Here is a 24,075-nt window from a genome sequence, read left to right as displayed (position 1 = left end):
AGAGACCACGACTCAGGACTTAGTTTTGAGTGAGGAACCTGAAATGTATGGGTAACTATTTCTTCTTCAATCAACCCTCTTTTATTGTTTAGAACTAACAAGATAAAACAAAAAAAACATTTCCCCTGATGAAATAATAAAAACAAACATGCATTTATCAAAATGAAAACTTACAAACCACATCTTACATTTGTAAAACTATAATAGCGAAAACACCCTTTATTTTCATCTTTGTCAATTGTTGTACGCCTGTCCAGAAGTCAAACATTTTGTTTGAGAATTATAGTTGATTACACAAAGTCTAATTAAAACTGAATTTGATTTCTTAATCACACTCAACCGCACAAGATGGGGCGGGGGAGCCTCTTTTTATTTTCCACAAACACCGATGAGTCAAAATGTTTTTTTTCTTTTGGCTCACACTCGGTTCCATTCACAATCACCTTGTGGATGGATAACGAGTAAAGCCATTGAAAATGACAACAGGCACACACATTTAATTCAGACATTTTATTATCATTTGTAATCCTTGAACAAAGTAAATAACACAAGGTGCAGTACAATAAATAAAGGGATAGATTTTTTTTTCATTTATAGCTTTACACATAAAACAGTATAGACGGACCTGCGCATGAGCGTCAATAAACAGGAAGTGCAGTCAACATTCGGGCTCATCATCATCATCATCTCCAAGTTGTCAGTTCGTGAGCATTAACGTGACACCCCCCCCCCCCCCGCCCCCCATTCAAATTAGCCCTAGCAGCAGAACCACCAATATAACACGGACATAAATAGAAGAGCGATGAAGACATACCATTTGTTTTTTTTCAAGGCGGAGAACAACCATTAGTGTCATGAATTGCATGCATTAGAGCAATGGGAGAGGTTTGGCACTTCATGCGATCTTAGTAAATAATACGCCGACTTAAGTTGAGAACACTCTTGTGATTGTCGACTAGCGAGGGACATCCCAAGAAGACACTCAATAGTGGATGGGTCCAGTACACAAGGTGCATGTGCAATACCGCAATGGGTTTACAATAACGCTACTTTAGAGAGCTACTCCAATAGATTACTCTGATTTTTTTTTTTTACTCTGTAATAATTTCTTAATGTGTACCACACTACATTATCTGGTACACATTGGGGGCTAGGCCGCTTTACATCTATAAACACAAGATGGAATAACATCGTGACGCTTGTGTCACATCTAGTCTAAGCAAAGCAAATGTGGATAGAGCCCATAAGTACGCTTCAAGCATGTGTTCTGCATCGTTCGACAGGATATATAAAGTACAACACACAGTTAAGTGCTTTTCGGGGTGGAAAACAACAATACAAAAACAGAACAATAAAGATCATCATGACGAGCAATAACAAAGTAGAAAAAAAATGTACATGTATGTGGATTCCAGCGAAGAGGAGCCAAAGGACGTTTCATCCTCGTCATTAGTTGATTTGGTCGAGGCAGATTGGTGCGAAGCTTGATGGCATCTTGTGTTTCAAGTAATGGTCATCCTACATTTCTCTGATTTCGTGTGGCAGTGACGTAAAAACTGCCTTTTGAATGGAGCGGAATGCAGAAGGAATAAGTCAGTCGACACTGAGGACATCCACTTGATCCAAATGAGTATCAATCCACCGGTACCGAGATTAATCGTAATCTCTGCAGTTCAATACCTTAACACCCCCCACCCCATGTTTTCAATGAATACAGCCCCCCAAATTAACCTTAAAGACACAACGGCTGAGGTCCCTTATGTTGTCTCCCTATGAGCGACTGTGCAGTCTGTGCCCAAGTTGGCATTCCTGAGTGTTTTTGTGAGGATCGGTTGGAATACTGGCACTCCTCCAGAAACGCTGCCCAGATTGGGGGGGGGGGGGGGTCGGGGAGATCACTTGCCCGATTTAAGACGCATATCGACGACTCTTCTCTTGGGGTGATAGAAGTCTGTTGAGAAAGAGAGAGGAGGGAAATTAGAAGGCAAATCTCAGCAATTCAAACAGAAGAAAGACTCAAGCCGATTCAACTTTTTTTTAAAAAAACTCTATAATATTGTACTTTATAGAAACATACAGTCATCACCATGAAATAGAAGGTAAAGTATTAAAATGTTTTTTCCCATATTTCATGCTTCAATTGGTATATGCCGTGGCCACCTGGGGGCAGTATAATGCACACAGATAATTCCTCAGACCTCTGCAGTAGTATTAGATGGTGAGAACATGAGTGTCTATGAATTGGTGTAATTTATTAAATTCGTTTCGAGTGGACATTAAATAATCTAAGTGAAGGCTACATATTGAAAATGTACCTGTAATATTAGTTTGTTTCCTCTTGAGTCCTGCATTCTCCTTCTTCCTTGGAGTTCTCTCCAGATTGACAGGACATCTCTCAGAGTTGTTTTCAGGGACATTCTCCTTCTCGTTCTCGTTCTTTAGCGGCGCCGCTCTGACCCTCTTGGGGCTAACCGTCACCTGTGTTGGCCTTTGACTCGTTGCCTTGCCCAGCACACAGGATCTGTAGAGCAGCGGCACCTTAGCGCCGGGAACGCCCTCCCACTGGAAATCGCCGTTAACCAGAGGTTGGTCAGACATGAAGTCGAAACCCCAGCGCTGGGATGCCTCGTCCAGGTCTTTCCTCAGGGCGGCCTGGTAATCTGCCCGCAGCTGCACCTTGTCAACTGGGCCGAACAGGTTACGCCGTGTGGGGCCTTTTCCCAGAGGACTCAGGATCCATTTGACGTTTGCCATCATTCTGCACTAAAAAGACATGCATAAAGTTGTCAAGTTAACAGCTCTAACAATGCAATTAAAACAATTGTCTTAAAACAGCGAGTGGCTTCTTCATCAGCAACACTTTTGCTTCCTAAATCCAATCCAAAGCAAATTCGTACCTGTGCCTTGAGAGTTTAAAATATATATTTTTAAGTGTCTTACCATTGTTGTAAGCTTCCTGAGTGAGTATAACAGAGCGTCTGAGACTGGTGATCCTGGGAATCTATTTATAATGCTCAGACATGAGTCACAGGTTTCTGGACCCTCCCACGTGAGCGTGACTAGTACATGCCCGGACACAATCTCACTCAGACATGTGAGGGCAAGTTCTCAGGCAAAAGTTGCTTGACTGCAGGTGAGAAGAGCCACCACTAGGTGGTGTTATCAGGCCATCTGCCTTGAAGGGAGTGGAATGGTCCACTGGTGAAGATTAGACATTAGGGGACATGTAGGGACAAGTTAAATTGGGCGAATAAAGCAATATTATCATGATGATCATGATAAGCTATTTGACGACGGGAGAAATTTTGCCATTGTACTTTTTACTCTAAAAACATACACAGGAAGGAATGTACTCCATCTCGTGAGTTATTACATCCATCCAGGAAGGGTTGGGCAGGTGCTATGGACAATTTAGAAACTTCAGTTAAACTAAAATGGTAAAACACAGGCAAAGAAACCCCGCACAGGTACAAGACACACATGCAGGGAGGCCGGAGCGGGGAGATTCGAACCAAGTACCTCCCTCTGTGCGGCCCTGATGAGATGTAATAAGACAAAAATATAAAAGTATCTTAGAATTGGCACTTGAAGAGTAACAAAATGTTTTGGTAATGGGATTTGAATTTGGGAAATTCGCTCAAGTCACTGAGAGAACCTGCACTATTCAGCTTGGCCACACGGCGGAGTCAAATCAGACTGGTACACTGTGGCATTTTTCCAGGAACTGAGGTTCATTCATTTGAAGCCCAGAACATTCTCACGTGTTTTAAACTAAACACGTTGAAACGGACTCTGAAACAGTAAACCGATGTATGGATTGTACACACTGGACTCAAACTAACCTACCCCACCCAACCATTTTCAAGATTTTTCCAAACGTACAGTATTTAAGACAAATGCAACTGCTCCTGTACACCAGGTTTATCGTTGTGGTAGAGAAATAGAATAAGATAAAAAGAAGCAGAATGAATATGTGGGCCGAAAAGAGGCATTTAGACAGTGAGAACTGTATAAGGGTGGATGGAACTCTTAACTGGGGTTGACGTTTGACAAATTTACTTTTAACACAACAACCTACTTATTAAATAATTTTCCGCATCAATCTGAGAGTAATATGACATTTTTTGGGAGAGTGTTACCACTGTACATTTTAAATAAGTACCCTCCAATAAGCTTTCCCCTGAAGCGGAAATAACGCAAGGGGATTATCGGATGGGCGTCGCCGAAAAAGAGTGATTCAAGGATGTGGCGGGAGAGGACGAGCCCGCCCAGTTACTATGCCGGTACACGTGAGTCCAAAACTCATGTCGGCTGGCTATGAGCTGTCAACTTGCTCGACACACTCCCTTCGTCGAATAACAACAGTGGAAAGTAAGTCTTTTGTGACAAACCAAACACAAAATTGCTGTATAGTATACCGGTACTACTAAGTCACTCAACCAGTGGAAGGCATTCGTACTTTTGCCATCATGCACAAATAAATAAATAATTTCGCCATTATGCCAATTGGGCAACTTTTAAAGTAGACAACATATCACGAACTTCAAGTTAATATAGCAAACTGAAAAACACACCAAATCACTTTACTTACATTGTCAGTCGAGAGTGGTCCAATTGAAGCCCTGTTCTGAGCCAGTCGAAATCGTTTGGCTTTAGCCTTGGAAAAAAAATTCAACTTTGCGAGAATAGCTACAGAGTTAGAAGATGGCTTTTGATAGCATCTCAAGTTTTCCCACACCGGTGGTAGTCAGAGGCTTTTTGAACCCCGGTGGGCGGGGGTCACAGTTTCGCGTACAGGGGGTGTGGCCTATCTGCTCCCGCACGTGAATCGAGTCCGGTAAACACGTGATTCTTGGATCCCTGACTGGAGGAAATTCCAGCACGGGAGAGGCCCTCCGTGTGTGTCTATGCGTACTCGTAAGGTCATTTGGTGCGCATTGTTTCTCCCATTGTGAAATAGAAAATTAACAAAGTCAAGTCAACTGTATTTATAGAGCACTTTCAAACAGCCATCGCTGCATACAAAGTGCTGTACATGGAGCAATTTAACATGCACAATAAACCGTAAGACAAATTGGTAATAACGAAGCACATTGATGTGAGTTTATGTGTGGTACAAACACCATGATGTAGCTTGCGTGATCGTATGTAGTACCACCATGTTGGTCAAACTGCTTCTCCACCTTTGCTCTTCCACCTGCTCCCTGGTAACACTGCAGATCACAAACACCATAGTCCTTGGTAAAACTATTTATCTTAAAATGAATCGCAACAATATGTTTATGGTAATTACGGGTTGAACGTATTGGTCGACTAGTTGACAAGTCGATTTTACAACTCCATATCAATGTGTGACATGATTGTTGAGGCATTAAAGCAACACAGACTCCAAATTCCTTTTCCTTCATTCTATTAGACAGTATATGAACATTAAAAATGCAAGTATCAATGGCATCTGATTTCCTGGAAAAAAAAGGTTTCAGCCAATTAAGTATCAAAATAATGATACCTTATACGCTGTCTCACACAGCCAACCTGTGAACCGTATATCCATCCATCCATCCATCCATTTTCCGAACCGCTTGATCCTCACTAGGGTCGCGGGGGGTGCTGGAGCCTATCCCAGCCGTCTTCGGGCAGTAGGCGGGGACACCCTGAATCAGTTGCCAGCCAATCGCAGGGCACACAGAGACGAACAACCACTCACGCCCACACTCACACCTAGGGACAATTTAGAGCGTCCAATCAGCCTGCCATGCATGTTTTTGGAATGTGGGAGGAAACCGGAGCACCCGGAGAAAACCCACGCAGGCCCGGGGAGAACATGCAAACTCCACACAGGGAGGCTGGAGCTGGAATTGAACCCGGTACCTCTGCACTGTGAAGCAGACGTGCTAACCACTGGACTACCGGGCCGCCCTGAACCGTATATGTATATTAATAATGTATTTTCTTGGCCCCTTATCTATTGGTCAAGTTTCCCTTTTTTGCGCCGGGAATGGGAAATTCCTGGAGCTGTGCCTGGCTCAAAAGCCACATCTGATTTTTTAAATGGACCGATAGGACAGGCACCTGGCAAAGAATTTAGAAAAAATTCAAATATGTATGCAAAATAATAATGTAAAAATAATAATACATTGTAATTTTTAATTGTATTATACAAAAATTAGTCGCTGATGATGTAGTGATACACATGCCGGACAGCGGTGTGTGCAGGCAGTGTGGGAGAGGTGTGAATGGTCCTTCGTCTCTATGTGTGCCCTGCGACTGTCTGACGACCATCTTAGGGTTTTTATGCTTCCACTTAAAGTCAGCTGGAATTTCCAGCAACTCCCGCGACCCTGTTCAGGATAAGCGGTGTTGAAAATGGATGGATGGATTATACAAAAATGTCCTTTATCTATAGTACTTATTCTCATTCGGGTAGTAGGTGAGTTGGAGCCTATCACGGCTCATATGGTGCGAAAAGTTACACCGTGGACTGGTTGCAAATTAATCACAGTGTGAACTTGTTAAATCTTTTCAAAATTAGAACTCAGAATCTCTGCTTGTTGGTCAAATTTGTACCAAAATTGGAAAGTGTCTTTTAGTAACGTAGAGATACTTCAAGCTTTTTTTTTTGTTTGTTTGTTACAAATTCATGATCATTGTGAACACCAAATTGAAGAAAGAATTTACAAACTCAGTGACAAAATTCCATTGGGGGGGGGGGGACATGCCAAAAAAACGGCTATTTAAATTGTTTAACGTTGATATATTGCAAGGATGTTTTCCTGCTCAACCCCATTTGAAATTCAACTAAACAATAGGTGTTCATAAAAGAAACCATCTATCCATTCAGCCACCCGTTTTCTAATCCGCTTATACTCATTAAAGAATCCACAAATTAAAAACAAACAAACTTTAAACCATTTCAAATGTGAAATACAAGTCAATTAAATGAAGGTTGTACCTACAGTTTCAACTTTTTATTAAAATCGAGTAGAGCACATCATAATACTTTTCATTTACATTTTTATTGTTCAAGTAGAGTACGTTTTAAGTACAGTTCTGTTCTATTTCACTTTTCATTACCATAAAACTAATCTTATTGGTAATCATACTGTTGGCAGCTAAAAACTTTGGGAGTAAAAAAAAATAAAAATCCAACGTTGAGGACTGCAAGTTCCGTGGCCATCACATCATATACCAGTGTTGAAGTTACATAACAGGGGGTGGATAATATACCTTAACTACATAACTGAGTGGATTCCCGCGAGTTTCTCAAGCGTGGGAGCCACCCCCGTGGAGACCCGTGAGTCACGGCCCACGGCCACGTCACACGGGTTTGAGCCATCCACCAAATGCTTTGCACGTCGGTGGAAAGACGCGCGCAATTCGGAGAGGCCGTCCCCGCGTCTCCGCGTGCCTGCGTTATGGCACTTCACGTGGGATGTATGCATGAACATACCAGCCGTGGGATTGCGAGGGGTGGGACCGAAAATTTGCGATTGGACAGTGGGATGAGCGCTGGTGGTGGTGGGGGGGGGGGGGGGGGGGTGGGGGGGCAGGGGGTGAATCGGCCGAGCAAAAGGAATTTCTCATTATTGAATAAACTCTTCATTAAGTGACTCGCGTGCTCTGCTCGGGTGGGAAACTTTTCATGATGAAACTAAAAATGAAATTAGGGGTCTGATATAAAATCCTCCAAGTGTTGTAATGAATTCATAAACAACTATGATCAATCAAATGTTTATTATACGCATTATTGCGTGTTGGATTGACACGGGTAACATTTTGGGTTACATCTCGTTTGCCACACTAGCAAGAATTAGAATTAGATTACATTTAAATCAAGGGCCAACAAAAGAAATCAGTTTAGTTTGCTGCCTACGTCATTTATCGCTGGTGTTGGGCAAAAATCCCCATCCCTCCAAAAATACTTTTTTTTAAATTTTAGGAAACCCCCCAAACATCACATTTGTTCGAACCATTAATATTGCATCATCAAAGGGAGAAAGCCATTTTCAAAATTTACAGATTTGATCAGGTTTACTCATACACACCACAGAGGATTTATTTGCATAGATGTTGAAGCTTAAAATTGTCTACTTAAACTGAATTCAAAACAATACTAAAGGGACCAGTGTGGAATTTCATCAAAATGGCAAAGCAGAGCACGAGCCGAGTCTCCACAATGAAGTTGTGCTGTTATGCGTAGCATGTGTGTACATCTGCAAACTGAGATTTTCCTGATTGGAGAAAGTGACTTTTTTTTTGAGGGAGGGATGACTTCTATTTGAGGAAGAAAGATTTGATGGTTGGATCTTAACTAAGCAAAGAGGAAAAAGCAGTGTAAACTTGTTTGAAACCAATATTTTTAATTGCGAGACAATTTCACATAGTATCAAAGTACAGAAAATGGAAAAAATGATTGAGGTTTCCAGATAAGTTCCATCCTTGTAAATCACACACCCACAGATGGACGGAAACCGTCGGTCGCCATTTTGTAAGGAAGTAGCATGAACATCAGTTTACCTTCCAATTCACACAGAGGAAGTTATTTATAATGCATCACGTTTGTTCCTTCGTAATCCAATAGACACAATGAAAATAAACTCACTATGGGTCAAACTACACATCCATTTATAAAAAGAAGGGGAAAATAACTAGTTATTGAGTGATAATTGGTGGAATGCTGGGTGGTGCACTTGGAGGGCTTTTATGAGACCTCACACCTGTGCACACCCAATGTATGTAAAATGACTAACAAAATCAGTGAGACTAAAAGTCGTGACAGATTAAAAAAACCAAAACCAAAGTTCATCATTTGAAAACAAAGTAGAACCGTCTTCATCCTCTCTCATCCTGTTCTTCTACTTTCTGTCATTTGACCTGGAACGACTGGAAAAAGAAAAGCATGAAATTTGAAATTCAGTCAAGGACGCACTGAAAATCCTGTTGCATTTATCCAGCCAAAGAACTATAGGCTATGTACCTCCTTGAACGAGAGAAGGACCTTGAAGTCTTGTGGTTCCTGTCCCGAGAGAGGGAACGCTCCCTCCTCCTGTCTCTTGAGAAAGACCTGCGTAAAAGAAACATACCGTTAATTCTACAAACACCATGCAAGTTACAACAAGCAACATGGGGGGCAAGACGAGATTTCAAGAGGATACGTTAGTTTCAGACTTTTTGCTGCACACCACGCAGCTTGCTAAAATGCAAAAACCAGAACCTTGTATCCGGTTTTGAGATTCCACATGCAATACACTTTTTTTTTTTAATGGAGCAACAAAAACACGGGGCCATTGTCAAGGAAAAAAGCCTGAGCGTGAATGACTGTCAAAAAATGACATACCTGCTGCGACTGCGACTAAAGCTCCGCCTGCGTGGAGATCTGTGTGGAGAAAATGTGAAAACGTTAACAACTTGAACTGACGCAGATGTCATCGCCAGACCCTTACATATAAAACTTGTTAGTCTGTGCCACCCCCCACCAGAAATGCACTAAATATATGCTCTCATAAACCACTAGTATTGGGCCGTATGTCAATAGACTCTTCAGGTTTCACCTAACCCACAGTAGAAGGTCCATTCCACAACTACGTTAGTTATATGAAGCCAAAACCTCAAGATGAGCCAACTAACACCAACTGCTCCCCTTGTGAAGATGGGACGCTGCACCGTGGACTGCCAATTTTGAAGGATTAACATCTAACTGGTCTACTGTATGTACACCACGAGAACATTTGGAAATAGTAAGGAGTAGCCAAGTAAACAGGTTTTAGGTATAAATCTGCTGATAACTATGCTGTAACCCCTTTATAGCATAGTTTCTAAATTCCAGACATTTGATGGTGGGCCCTTCACCTTTGGAAACAAGGAATTACAGTAATGGGTGAGGACAAAATGACACTTATGTAAATGTTTACCCAAAAAAAAAAAAAAAAAAAAAAGGAACAACCTTGGTAAACCAGCTGTCTCTTCACTTTTACAACTGTTATCAGTGTACTGAATGAAGCAGGAAAACTTACTAGTATTTTTGGTTTTCAACAAGCTAGATATGACGAAAAGGAGGCAGACTGTCGGCCGGGTAGGAAGAATTGGCAGAATAGACCTGGCCAGATGCTGCGAGGTGATAAGGCGGCAGGCAGGTGGGAGCTGGCTGCGGCTTTTTCCCTGCTTTAATTGGTTAGCCGAAGGCTGCTGCTGGTAGGTTGTCGACATTTGGAAACGCGATACGCTGATTGGAATGTGAGGTGGGCCGCTGCTGTTTGGGTTAAGGTTGAAGGAGGAGGTGGTTGAGAAGAGCATGATGAGGAACCAATGGCCTGGTGCAACCTGACGACTGGCCATGCCTGGGTCATGTGACAGCACCAGTCAAGCTGATTGAGGCACGATGGTCAGCAGTCACATGATGCTGAAAGAGGACTAGTTGATTGACTCTGAGGGTGGTGAGAAGAGGCATGGTGGTGGCTCTGCAACGGGTTTCATTCTTATTAATATATATGAAAAATAAAAAGCATCCTCAAACAAAAAGGAAAAGCATCACATTTGGCACGCTAACCCCCTCCCAGTTTAACTTTTGTCTTAGTTGCGCACTTGGTGCTTAAGGCGTACAATCTATATTTAAACTTGAATACTGCTATTGACTGCAGTCCCCGCAAAGTGTTTACTGATTAACTTCAAGTAAAACTAATAGTTATTAGAAAGAAAAAAAATTCCACAATGTTGTTTATTCAACAACTACAGCTGTTCAATAAGGCACACTGGTAAGCCAAAGAAAGTTTTAAGTATTGTCGCTTTAATAAGAGAAACATTATTGAAAGAAAGAAAGAACCCATAATCACTTTAGCAAGTGCCTTCAATAAAAATAAAAGTGAGGGTTAGTTAGTATATCCATTTATTTCACAATGCTCTCGCTTTAGACAAGTTATTCTCGAATAAAATGTATTTTACCTTCTCCATCTTAAGCCTTAAAAATTAGCATGGTTCGTGCTCCCTAAGGTTGGTTGATATGGGACGGAAGTACCAAACATAGTATGTAGTTTAATCACTTAGCAGGGACTACAAAATGTAACCGGAGGTTCTATTTTAATCAAACATTAACTCATATTATATTTAATTGTCCCTGTAAAATGACACCGTCAATGGCAGTGATAACATGAGCCTTACACATAGAAAAACCTAAGAAAAGCATAAAAAGACAACACTAGCCCCCAATTTGTAAAGTATCCCGTGAATGAAAGAGACAGCAGCAGCAATTGCTGGGATTACATTACAAATGCAGGCTATGGTCGACCAATGCCAAAAACATCTTGTAGGTTACCTTCGCCTTGCTGGTGGACTACGCCGCCTGTAATCATCCCGGTCTCGGGGGCGCCTGCTCCACGATGGCGGGGCACCACGGGTGCGACTGCGTTTCTCCCCATTGGACAGCTCCACTCGTACACGGCAACCACACAATGTTCTATACAAAACAGAAGGCATAAAATGTGACAATTAGTAGCCATAACGTTACGTTACTTGTATGTCATGTTTAGCTGTGCTCGCCTCCTACCTCCCATCAAGCTCTCGCACTGCATCAGTAGCATCTCTGGGGTCTTCAAATTCTACAAAGGCAAAGCCTGGGGGGTTCCTGGCCACCCACACACTGCGGAGAGGCCCATAGTAACTAAATGACCTTTCTAACTCTGTCTTGTTGCCATTGTTGCCCAGATTTCCAACATAGACCTTGCAGTCAAGGGGGCATTCGCGGTGCATGACTGGATCTGTAAATGGTTAAAAAAAAGTCGTTAAAAACGGCACGGCTACAGTTACGTTCGTGTTTAATTTACAGGCTATAGTATCATGTTTGCACATCCCTTTTAGGTTTATCTGATCTCATAGAATATATGAGTGTGCATAATCTCTATGACATAGATCTTATGCACATTATAGATACGACATATTAGTCTCAGCAGGAAATGCAAAAACGCTATTATTTGCAACTAAAAACAACAAAAGATCGTTTGGATGATGCACTAACGTTTAGCATTGGCTATGTTAATTCGAAACGTATATTCATATTACAAACCAAGACGCAAACGCCTATTATTCCTTACATGCAATTGTGTAGAAGAAAGGCGGTCGGGGTGGGCCCGGGCCAATTTTCGATTAGCTGGTTTGCTAGCCTTAGCTTGAAAGGCCGCTATTCCTAGTGTCTCACGGGAAGCAATACATCCACCGGTAACATATCAACTAACCATAAAAAGCGCTTGTTATTGCCCCACAGCAGCCAAATAAAGTATATAATTCGCTAGAAACGGCATTGTTTCGTCCCTTCGAGACTAACGGCTAGCACGAGACAGCTAAAATGGCCGTCACCTGTTTCAAGGCCTCAGACTTGAGTCGCAGAAATAAACAAAGGATCACATATTTATTTCAAATTATTATCCAGAACAATAATGCAAGACTATGATGTTACTTACATGACGATCCAATAGAACCCTACTTTATCGGTGTTAATTAGGAGTGTGATTTGACCGGGGCGTTGTTCGAACGTGATGTCCTTTTCCGCTGTCGATGGAAAATGGCGTCTGAGCTCGTTCGAAAAGCCAGCTTGTCCTGGGAAGGCGGGGCAATTTTAGCCCCCTCCCCGCTCGGAAAAAAACGAAACTGGGTAATTTTCATATTATTCGATTAACAACGTAAAAGTCACATGCATGCCCGATGCATTCACATCGGGCATTTTTAATACTTTTAATACTGCCATCAGCAATTTTGGGGCGGTGAGTGACTGGTTTGCACCCCCGCCTCACAGTGCAGAGGTCAGCGGTTCGAATCCGGCCCCGGCCTTCCTGTGTGGAGCGCGAATGGTTTGTCTATGCATGGTATGGTATTGCCCTGCAATTGGTGGCTGGCAACCGTTTCAGGGTGTACTCCGCCTGCAGCTAGAACTTGTAATTATGTTGCCGTCTTGAACATTCGCTAATTGGAATCTCCCATAAACGTAGAAAATACGGAAATATGGAGAGTTCCAAGATTCCCGCATTCTTACTGTTACATTGAACTCTTCTTGTCGAGGGAAACGCCCCCCTCAGTCCGTTAGCCGCCACCCACAAACTCACTCAGCTGGGGTAGCAGGTGACAGTTGAACCAGTCCAGCGATCAACACGACCTCACTTGGGCTAACAGCATACCAGCGAACACTCACCACGCCAAAAAAAAAAAAAGTCTGTACTTTACATTGCGTCATTTGAGAATTCCTTTTCCCCTCGTTGGTGCCGCGTAGCTCGCCAGCATTTGCCAGGACATCGATGCCATTTGTGTCTGACGTTGACAAGTAGAGAAGACGAAGACTTAAGCAAGGCTTTCGTTCTTGTCCTGGTAACGACTGGCAAACCCCCGCCAACGATGTCAGAGACGACCGTGGAGGTGAAGCTGGATGTGAAGCAGGCGAGCAAAGAGGTGAAAGAAAGCGAAAATGTGGCCGAGAAATATTCTGTCATGACGGTGAGCAAGAACACCGAAATGAACATGGAAGAACTGTCGTCCGCCTTCAGCGCGGTGCCCACTCACAAGCCGGTTAAAAAGGTAAACACGCCGTCTCAAGTTCGAAACACACCGAGGATTGTCATTGCTGTATTTTGCAACCTATTTCAGGCAATAATCGTTTAATGAGCGTGTAACACCCAGGTAAGCTAAACTGTGTCAACTGGATTTCTGTCCCTTTAACTAAGCCTTGCAACTAGCTTCTATTTCACTTTAAACAATATATATAAAGATAAGATAATAACATTTTCAGTAGGATTATTTTTAAATGGCATTTTGTAAAATTACAATAAATTTTTAGAGTGTGTATTTCCTCCATCCTGTTGTTTAAGTTGAAGTGATTTTTTTAACCTAAGATACATTACAGCATGGGAACTGAGCAAAATGTCTTTTAATTTCTTGCAATGCCAATCCATCCCTCGGCTTTGTCTTCTTGGCTGTCAGACTTTTCACACTATGGTTTCCTGTGACCCAAACAAGGTCACTCACCATGGAGACAGTTTGTCTGACATTGCACTGAGCAAAAATAAGGGCAGATAAACCCATACCACCTTTTTAAAGTTGGTACAAGAGGAGTGGCTTGTGCACATGGATGCCAGACAATCAATGCTCGCATTGAAGTTGAAAACCCTGTAAGCCATTTTATTCGATGCATGCGTGTAGGCCAAATATTAAGAGAACACAGTGCCGATTTTTTTTGTTTTTTTTGCTGCAATCATCAAAGAATAAGGACGAAGTCACTCTTTGAAATGTTGCAAAGCCTTTAAAATTTCAAGTATATGTAGTTGAAGCTGTAGTGTACAAAAGAAGACCAGGTGAATTGGTGGGTAAAAATACAGTTTAACTCGGCTCACATCCCTGTCCAATCTTTAACCCGGCAACCTTGTTTTGGAGTTATACTTTCACATCCTCTTTCCTTTTTGACAGTGACTCAAATGTGATCCTGGATCATATGTTTTTGCGTTCTTTTTTTGATCGCCAATAATGAAGTTGTATTTCAATTTGAGATTGCCATTTGACTAAATTTGAAAACAATTATTTTTGATTCAACCAAATCATTCTAATGCGATAGCGGGATGCGAGAACCAGTCTGAATGTTCCTTCCCCTATTTCCATGCCGTGTCACAGATAAAGTTATGATCCTCAGCGTTTCAAAGGGGTAACTTCAAAGTACTTTGTAATACAGCTTGTTCCGATGTTAACAAACCCCTGGATTCAGTATTGTTTTGAGACTGTGCGAGGCAATGCATGGTGAAGTATGTCTGTGTCTTTTCAGATGCATTTCTTAGAAACCACTCCTTATTGTTCGTTGTTGCTACAGCATGTTATTTCAACTGGCATGCAGAGAGTTTCGTGTTAGTTCCAAGAAACCAAAGATGGATCACGGTTGAAAGCCCAGCATGTTGCTTCATGGTGAGAGTGTTCCAGTGTCTGCTGAGTTGCGGAGAGGTCATTTATCATTAAGCGGGCCCATCTGCGGTGCTGTACTCGACACTCGCACAACGGATAAAACATTTAGTAGTGGACTCAATGAACATTGATATCTTCTGTCAGTGCATGATCCTTGAATCGCTGATGCTTGGAACAATCAGATTGCTGTTTACATGCCATTTCACTATTTTCATGCATCAGTTTGTAAAAGTGCTATATGAATTGAGATGTATTGTGTATGACTTTCCAGCAAATCCAGTTTGTGGAGGACAAGCAGGAGTTCAGCCGGTTCCCCACCAAAGCAGGCCGTCGTTCCCTCTCCCGCTCCATCTCTCAGTCGTCCACCGATAGCTACAGCTCAGGTAAGAACCTGTTCCAGTCCTCCCCCCTCACCTACTTTTACTGTCAAACCAAACAGTAATGTCCTTTTGGTGGGATATTCACTCGCAGCTCTGCGTTTTCTTTCAACTCGACGACATCTGTCCTCTCTTTAAATCTTTGTTGTACTTGCCAGCTGCATCCTACACAGACAGCTCAGATGACGAAACTTCACCTCGAGACAAAACACAGGTCAACTCCAAAGGCAGCAGTGACTTCTGCGTCAAGAACATTAAACAAGCCGAGTTTGGGAGACGTGAGATTGAGATTGCTGAACAAGGTAGGACACGTGGGACACATATTAGCATGTCATTTAATTAAATACTGGCTATTTGGTCTTTTGTTGGCAACATTTAAAAGTCTTCCTGGATTCATTGATCTGTCTTTGCCCAAACGACAATGCTCAGTGACCGACACTGTCAAGAGGTAATCATGTAACAATATTTTTATTGTTGTGGTGTCTAGCAGTGATATTGACTACTGGTTCTCAAACTGCGATTTGGGGATCCACAGGGACCCGTGAGCCATAACTTGGGCATCCACAAAATAATTTGCAATCTCAATATATAGGGACAAGGCATAAAAATAATGCAATTACTCCTCCCTCTCTTTCTTTTGGGAATTTCAAGCTCTCCTGCTCTTTTCTCCATTTGTTGCCGGCGAGGCAAGGTGAAAATATTTGCGGCTTGGAAGCACATACCTCAGGTCAAAATGTTCCAACATGTCGATACATCACTGCTTTTCCAACATGAGAATAGGCCCCTGTCTTTGGCAAGTTTCAGTGCGACTAAGCCTGTGATTGCCGTCCACCACGCTCCTTTGTTGTGCATCTGCCTACGACTCTCTCCCACTCATCTCTCTTAACGTTCTGTTCACAGACATGTCAGCACTGATCGCTCTAAGGAAGAGAGCACAGAGTGAGAAACCATTGGCAGGTGCCAAAATTGTGGGCTGCACTCACATCACTGCACAAACTGCAGTAAGATATTTCTCTTACCTTGAGCTTCAGTTTGAGCCCACTCATTAATCAAAATAGGAACTCTGCTCAATTTTAATCTTAGTTAATCCATTATTGTGTTTGTTGACAGCGCCAGATATTGAGTGCAGGTTGTGGTATGCTTCTGTGTTAAAATAAGAGCAGTAAATGTCATTATCTTCTTGGATCACGAGACTCTTGTTTGTGGTTTCAGGTGCTGATTGAGACTCTGGTGGCTCTTGGGGCCCAATGCCGCTGGACTGCCTGCAACATTTACTCCACACAAAATGAAGTGGCCGCTGCTCTGTCAGAGATAGGTAAACACAAGAGCAAATTAAGCACATTAAAGGTCACTGCCGTGGCCCCATAAATACTCTGGTTTGGATAATGTACAAAAAAAGCCAGTGTCCCACGTTCCTACTTTGTGGATAGAAAGCGTTTTTTGTCGACTTCTTTTTTTTTTTTTAATTCACAAAAGATTTGTTTCAATTTACGATCCTGTGATGGGAAGCAGGGATCTTAATGAAAACATTAAGCACAATCAGGTCAGGTGGTTGCTATGTGGTGTTCAAAGCATGTACCAGTAATTTATTTCGGGATAGATCATTTGTGCTGTGGTGTGTTAATGGCTTACTACAGCAACCCAGGCTGAGGACATGTGACTCAACAAGTATAGGGATGGACCTGCTGTTTGGGGAATTGCTGCTGTAGTGCACTGTGTATTTTTCAAAAAGAAAATAAAAACATTCAAAACAGGAAGTGGATTGTCTGAAATTTCAGATACAGTAGATACTGTACATAGCAAAAACCCTTTGCTGACCATTGCTGTCCTAATTAATGGCAGTTTCAGAAATGCAGTCATGTAGAATGCTAGGCTAGTGCTATGTTAATGAACATTTTTAAATCCATTCAGTGGGTTGTCAACATTGGAAACATGGATATCACCCATTTGATACATTTCAGGTGTGGCTGTGTTCGCCTGGAAAGGGGAGTCTGAGGATGATTTCTGGTGGTGTATTGATCGCTGTGTCAACACTGAGGGATGGCAGCCTAACATGGTATTAAAATAACATTGGAGGCTAGAGCAGAAACTTTAAATTGTTCAATTGAGTAACAAATGTTGTGTCCTGCTAGATCCTAGATGATGGAGGGGACCTGACACACTGGATGTACAAGAAATACCCAAATGTATTCAAGAAGATCCGGGGCATAGTCGAGGAGAGCGTCACTGGGGTTCACAGGTTATCCGTTGCTAACATAAATACACAACCGCACTATTCAAACACAGCAGGACTGTCCAATGTGAAGCCAACAGAGTGCGTCTCCTCTTTCTCTTCTAGGCTGTATCAGCTCTCCAAAGCGGGGAAACTGTGCGTGCCAGCCATGAACGTAAATGATTCTGTGACCAAGCAGAAGTTTGACAACCTTTATTGCTGCAGAGAGTCTATCTTGGACGGGTGAGTGAGTGTGATATGCCAGTTCTTGTGGGCAGTCTGATATGACAGTTCTTGTGGGCTGATCGAGATTGTCATGTCCAAACAATTGTACGCGATGTTTGTTTGGCAGCTCTGCAGATGTGCCCGCGATCCAAAGTATAATAGCTCTATTCGTTTTCACCAAGGCCATCTGTCAATAGTTCAGTGATCAGTACTCTTGCACAATGTCTCTACGGCTCTGTATGTAATGGGTGAATGCTTTCAACTGTCCTAGTGCAAACTCCCTCGCAATTTATTGCATCCCTCTGATTAATAATCGGCCAGATAGACTTCAGCAAGTTTTCCATCACCAAATTAACTCAAATGGCTCTCAGCAGAGTGCAGGCCTCTGCGAAAGCAGAACAATCTTAATTTAGCTCCGATTTCATTTGTACCATCTGCTTTTGTTTGCCGCAGTTGTGTTATTTAGATTAATGTCTATTTAAAAGCTTAATAATATCACAAAATGATTATGAAAATGTCATCCAGTTAATTTAACATTTCATGAGATTAGTGACAATCCACACTGTTAAGAGAATAGACAAGCAGTTCTATTACAATTAAATTTAATGGTAATTTAAAAAAAACCTTTTACCTCTTTGGTGGAGGACTGAAATTTATTGTGTGGTAGATTCAGTGCAACAAGACTGACTGTTCAGTGCAATGCTGACTCAGCTGATTTAGATTCAGCGACAGGCCGTTTCCCACCTCCACACAATCTGCTAATTATCTGCCTCTCTTGTCTTGAAGCTTGAAGCGAACCACAGATGTCATGTTTGGAGGCAAGCAGGTGGTTGTATGTGGCTACGGTGAGGTGAGATACTTCATTTGTTATCATTTAATATCCCCACGCCAATGTATCTTCATAGTACTGTGTACAATTGACGATTTTGTCCTTTTGTAGGTTGGAAAAGGCTGTTGTGCTGCACTGAAAGCTCTCGGGGCTATTGTCTACATTACAGAGATCGATCCTATTTGTGCCCTTCAAGCTTGGTGAGCAAAACAGAACTATACCTAGGTTAAAACTTAATGGAAAAGAAAATCAAAAATTTTGTCAAGTTTACCCAAACTATGCGTATTGGTTAAATCATAAGTGCATTTGTTATTGTGCTGGCGCACCGTCTTTCTATTGCGTGTGAGCAGTATGGATGGATTCAGAGTAGTCAAGCTGAATGAGGTCATTCGCCATGTTGACATCACCATCACATGCACTGGTAACTCCACTCAACACCCGCTCTCACTGAGGCTTTGAGCTACGTCGACCATGCACGCTCACACTTGGTGGACTTTCCCGCAGGAAATAAGAACGTGGTGACCAGGGACCAGCTGGACCGCATGAAAAACGGCTCCATTGTGTGCAACATGGGGCACTCCAACACTGAGATTGATGTGGTAAATACACTACCTATTTTAAAAACGGAGTATTCAAAGGGTCATTCTAAGTCGATATTTACTTGAGATGTCAGACACAACAAAGCATGTGTTCATGTGACGGGAACTCCTCCAGGCAAGCCTTCGCACCCCTGAGCTGACATGGGAGCGGGTGCGTTCGCAGGTCGATCACGTCATTTGGCCTGATGGCAAGAGAGTCATTCTGCTGGCTGAAGTGAGTGGACATATGCAATCGATTGCTCTTATTTATACATAGTGTTCCGTGAACCCTCGTTTATTGTGGGCCTTGCGTTCCAAAAATAACCTCTAATAGATGAAATCCGTGAAGTAGTCACCTTGAATTTTCCACAATTTTTATACAGTACAATACAAATCTTCGGTCAAAAATTGTTGGGCACCCGTGCTGTACAGAGACGAGGCGGAGAGACTGTTGGCTTTGGTATATCATCCCTTTGCAATTCAGAAGCCGTGAAAGGTGAACCGCGTTATAGCGAGGGTTCACTATACTAGAACGTACGCGCCCTTGTAGCTAACACAAATTTTAAACACTGTTACAATTTTAGGGACGCCTCCTCAATCTCAGCTGCTCCACTGTTCCTACTTTTGTCCTGTCCATCACCGCCACCACTCAGGTAACAACATTGCTTTAAAGCCAATATGTGATACACAGCAACAATCAAGTGCAAAGTGTGTATGCACGAGGGGTTGAACTGTCAACTTTACCAATCTGCAGTAAGGGTTAGCACGGCAAGTTGATTAATCGCAATTCATGTGTTTAGGCACTTAAAACACAGATGCCTTGCTGAAAGCAACAGGTGGTGGATCCGAGCATCAAACAAGCAGCAGTGTTTCAAGTGTATGCAAATATTTGACCCAAAAAAAAAAAATCCAGCAAGTGATTCACTCAAGCCTTCGTCATCAAGCTTGTTTTCCCTCTTGCCAGTCACTCCACCCTCGACTCACTGATTTAAAAACAAATTATAATCGAATACCTTCATTGCCTCACATACTGTACATTCGGAACGTATAGAATTCTGGTAGCGGCTTTCACAAAGCATTCCTTTTGCCTTTGATTTTCTTAGCTTTTTTTGTTTGTTTGTTTGTTTTTTTATAGTAATTGTAGCCGGTTAAGTTACATGAAATGGAGTTAGTTCTAAAAGTTACGACTGTCTGCAAGGCAGTGAAAGGGTGAGCTTGCATTTGTAAGTCCGAGGTAAACAGTTGTGTGGATTATGGGTTTGACAACTGAAAAAATATCAATGATATCGTTCATGTCGACCCAACTACCGTCACCTTCGTGTCGACGACAAAAACAAATCGGAAGTCGTTCAACCGCTAGTGTGCACATCGCACTCTGTTTGTTTTATAAAACTACAAGCTCTGACCCTGAATATGTAATTGACACTAACATTAAAGAAGGAAGCAAATGTTTTTTTGTAACATTTAACAAACACAAGACATTACTTTTTTCAGGCCCTGGCCCTCATAGAGTTGTACAATGCTCCAGAGGGACGATACAAGCAAGATGTTTACCTGCTTCCTAAGAAAATGGGTAAGGATGATTACAGTATGTACGTGTAGAACTGTACGATGATTTATAATATTTCACAATTTTCCAAAATTATTTGCAGTGCTCTGCTTGTACTTTTAAATAATACCATTTTATATCTTTCTCTATTGCACCGTGCGTGTTTATTTCTGAAATGATGAAGATAGTTTGAACGATCACATGTAGTCATCTTTGTATTTTTGTGACGATCTTTCAAAATCTCTCCTCCAGACGAATACGTGGCCAGCCTACATCTTGCCACCTTTGACGCCCACCTGACCGAGCTCAGCGATGAGCAGGCAAAATATTTGGGCCTGAATAAGAACGGTCCTTTCAAACCCAACTACTACAGGTAATTGTTCATTAGCCAAAACCATTAAGGCAAAATAAATTTGTTTTGGAAATTGCTTCACATCTTGGAATCAGTTGCTCAAATGTACGAATACTAATATTACATTTATCGATCAGGGTTTTTTTTTCCCCCAACTGAATGTGTCGTTTCGTCCACACAGGTATTAGCCTGCAAAAAGCTACACCTCAACATACCCACGTGTTGATGACCGCCAAGACACAAGACCTGTTGGTGTATCTCCTATTTTGTAGTCTACACATGAAGACATATTAGTAGTGTTATTTTTGTTATTTTGACTTCAAAATGGTGCCGCGAGAGTGGCTGCCTTTCCAGCAGCTCCTATATTTTGTTGTTCTACTTCTTCCTTTCATAACTTTGCTGCTGTGAATTGGGAATTTCTCCATTGCGAGACTAATAAAGGTTTTCTTATCTTATCTCATCTACTTTTATTTCACAGAAATGATTGTGGTAGTCCACATTAATACACAAATATATTGAGAGATTATGGTGTATCCGTATCAACCAGATACAGTAATATTATGCATTAATCTTACTGTTTCAGACTGCTGTGGCAAATAACTGCAATGGAAGAGTTGCAGATATATAAAAAAAGTACCTCTTCAGTTTGTGCGACAAAAAGAAATTAAGTCAATAACTCTCTGGGATGTGAAGTTGATCTTTCCTTGTGCAAGGAAAGACATTTGACCTGACTGATACCTTTCATTGGTCATCACCTCCATGTGTGAGACGGATGGCAACCTTCACTGGCATGTCTAATTTTGCCTAATTTTAAGAATAAAGAGCCATAGATAGGAGGACCAAAACTAAAGTTTTGGTTCGTGAACATTTTTCAATAATTCAACTTGTTGCTGCGTGTGCTACATCTTGTTAGTCTCTTGTGGCGCTTGTGCTTATGAATGAGCCATCACATTTAAGATGTTGTCGGAAATGCATTGGCACTTGGTACCGTCCCGCGGGTGAAAAAAACCCCAAGTTAGGTTACTAAAGTGGCCCTGCTGACTGAATACATTCCAATAATAAGCTAGAGAGGAAATATTCTTACCCCTCAATAGTCAAGTCTCTGAACTATCACCACATGTGAATAAACAAAATTTAGGCTTCATAATCCGAGAAGACCTTGATTTGTTTTGGAAGACGAATGATTAGATGGTGCGTGCACATTAGGGTAGTCAGATTCAGAAATGTCTACAATTGATGAAATTAAGTCATCCTGCTGTGAATCCATACTGATGTATATTCTATTGTATCTACAACATGTGAGTCACACACTGCATGCTCTGCAAAGTGTAGAACAATGTTTTTACTGTATACACAGCCGCCATCCGCTCATCTCCGTGGCATTTATCAAAACACAACACACATACTGTACATAAAATGTGTTAGATTCGTCTTTCGATTGAGGTAACATGTTCTATTCCTCCGTTTCCTCACAGAATTTTTAATAGACATTTGAAACACTGACAAGCTTTGTCACCTTATGTTATCGTGAGCGGTACACTGTGTTCTCTGCTTTTTTATTTTTCACCACTCACATTTTTCAGTTCAACGTGCTACTGTTTGTGAGGCTTGTTATTGCACTTATTATACTATTATTTATCTACTTGCTCTTGTGATTTAAACTTTAAAGACCGTGTTGAATGATTTCGTTATGAGAGTCTTGCTTTATATTCCAACATGTATTTGAGCTTTGCCACCTCATTCCTGTCCCAAATGTTGAAATCTACTTATTTGGCCTTCAATTTCAGAACCTTTTAACAGATCCTTAACATATTCCTGCATTGAAGTTATGAGGAAATTGAAGTTTTTCTTTGAATCTACAGGATTTTATTGAAAATAGCTTTGTGTGAGCTACTGTGTCACATTTGCACTTGTAATTTCAAGCGCATTTCAACCAAAGGTAGCTTATTTATGAGGATGTAATTGTCAGGAAGCTGGGTGCCGTAACCATGGTTACTGCACAGCTGACAGTGCCTTGTGACTCACTTAGTACAGTTTGTACCTGCAGTACATGTGTGTGTTTTCGCAAGTATTGCTGATGCTAAACATGGTTGTTCTGCTATGCAGATTTCTTCTGTCAAAAGTGATTTAAAACTGCAGCAGTGGAGAGCTGTTACACATTTATTCATTACAGTAATTTTAAGTGAATACACCATATTTTGATCTCCATCGTACAACCCTTGTATGTGTCTCTTAAATTTTTGTCTTTTTTTTCATGTAATCACTCACGGTCAGGACTTTTCATGATATTTTCCTTATAGCACTTAAAATACCTTCTATTGTCCATTCATGTTGCTTTAATGAATAATAACAGCTATATTTTAAGTTGTGTGATGTTAAATAACAATAACAGGACATATGAATGTGTGTTGGGGGGGAGATGATAGTTGTCAACCAGATAATATATGCACACCACTGTGATTTTTAGTTGTACACTTAACAGTCATTTGTGTGGAGACAGAGTTATGGATATGATTTATTCGCTTTAACCATAGGTTTTGAGCACAGTTACTCTAGTTTTAAAACGCAATCATAACAGTACACTGTATGCAGTGGCAAATCCCATGTGCACCGTTCCCTTTAATAAACTGCTGGTAATCTAGCAAATGTCTCATTGTTCATCATTTCACAAAAAGTAACTAAAGATTTGGAAGATTATTCCTCTTGTTCCATGTCATATACTGTACATCAGCAATAAATGATGTGAATAATAAGGGTGGTCCAAAGGCATACACTTTTTAAACGGATTTATTTAAGGAAGTGAGAAAAGAAGAGGGCCAGGGGCGTCAAAAAGAAGGTGGGAAAGAACAAGGAAAGGAAGGAAAGAACGATGGATGTGTGAATACACGTTGCTATACTGTATATCCTTGTTTCCTAGGATGTATGGAAGAAAGGGAGAATAGAATCACCACCGCTTTTACAGTTGCTGCTCGGCAACAGACACACAAACCCAGATATTAAACAGTAACTTCGGCCTCAAACGTGACATTTA

The 24,075-nt window shown here is 41.5% G+C and overlaps 3 protein-coding genes across 4 annotated transcripts; 1 reads left to right on the top strand and 2 right to left on the bottom strand.

Annotated features, from left to right (window-relative positions):
• Positions 1 to 495: 495 nt before the first annotated feature.
• Positions 496 to 2,981, bottom strand: cdkn1a (cyclin dependent kinase inhibitor 1A). Its single transcript, XM_086118928.1, has 3 exons — positions 2,941 to 2,981; positions 2,316 to 2,763; positions 496 to 1,951 (listed from the first exon to the last, which is right to left on the bottom strand). Exons 1-3 carry the CDS (start codon positions 2,941 to 2,943, stop codon positions 1,896 to 1,898), a joined length of 507 nt encoding a protein of 168 aa, XP_085975054.1. The 5' UTR covers positions 2,944 to 2,981; the 3' UTR covers positions 496 to 1,895.
• Positions 2,982 to 8,340: 5,359 nt separating this feature from the next.
• On the bottom strand, positions 8,341 to 12,618 carry srsf3b (serine and arginine rich splicing factor 3b). Its single transcript, XM_086116979.1, has 6 exons — positions 12,450 to 12,618; positions 11,540 to 11,750; positions 11,309 to 11,449; positions 9,338 to 9,376; positions 8,978 to 9,064; positions 8,341 to 8,883 (listed from the first exon to the last, which is right to left on the bottom strand). The coding sequence occupies exons 2-6, from the start codon at positions 11,740 to 11,742 to the stop codon at positions 8,856 to 8,858; spliced, it is 498 nt and encodes a 165-aa protein (XP_085973105.1). The 5' UTR covers positions 11,743 to 11,750; positions 12,450 to 12,618; the 3' UTR covers positions 8,341 to 8,855.
• A 468-nt stretch (positions 12,619 to 13,086) lies between these two features.
• On the top strand, positions 13,087 to 21,499 carry LOC147201405 (S-adenosylhomocysteine hydrolase-like protein 1). 2 transcript variants are annotated; one of them, XM_086116971.1, is made up of 17 exons: positions 13,087 to 13,554; positions 15,194 to 15,305; positions 15,458 to 15,601; positions 16,200 to 16,300; positions 16,512 to 16,614; positions 17,261 to 17,355; positions 17,432 to 17,538; positions 17,638 to 17,754; positions 18,523 to 18,586; positions 18,677 to 18,765; positions 18,916 to 18,986; positions 19,070 to 19,164; positions 19,280 to 19,378; positions 19,728 to 19,796; positions 20,638 to 20,716; positions 20,945 to 21,065; positions 21,226 to 21,499. In XM_086116971.1, the coding sequence occupies exons 1-17, from the start codon at positions 13,375 to 13,377 to the stop codon at positions 21,230 to 21,232; spliced, it is 1,653 nt and encodes a 550-aa protein (XP_085973097.1). In that variant the 5' UTR covers positions 13,087 to 13,374; the 3' UTR covers positions 21,233 to 21,499. The 2 variants fall into 2 exon arrangements, with proteins under 2 accessions (XP_085973097.1, XP_085973098.1); XM_086116972.1 differs by lacking the exon at positions 21,226 to 21,499 and having other exon boundaries at positions 20,945 to 21,069.
• The last annotated feature ends 2,576 nt before the right edge of the window (positions 21,500 to 24,075 follow it).

This window comes from Hippocampus guttulatus, chromosome 8 (assembly GCF_054856545.1).
Source record: "Hippocampus guttulatus isolate MCC_2025c chromosome 8, RoL_Hgut_1.0, whole genome shotgun sequence".
Classification (NCBI taxonomy): Eukaryota; Metazoa; Chordata; class Actinopteri; order Syngnathiformes; family Syngnathidae; genus Hippocampus; species Hippocampus guttulatus.
Note: the sequence above shows the minus strand (reverse complement) of the source record. Positions and strands in the feature narration are given on the sequence as shown.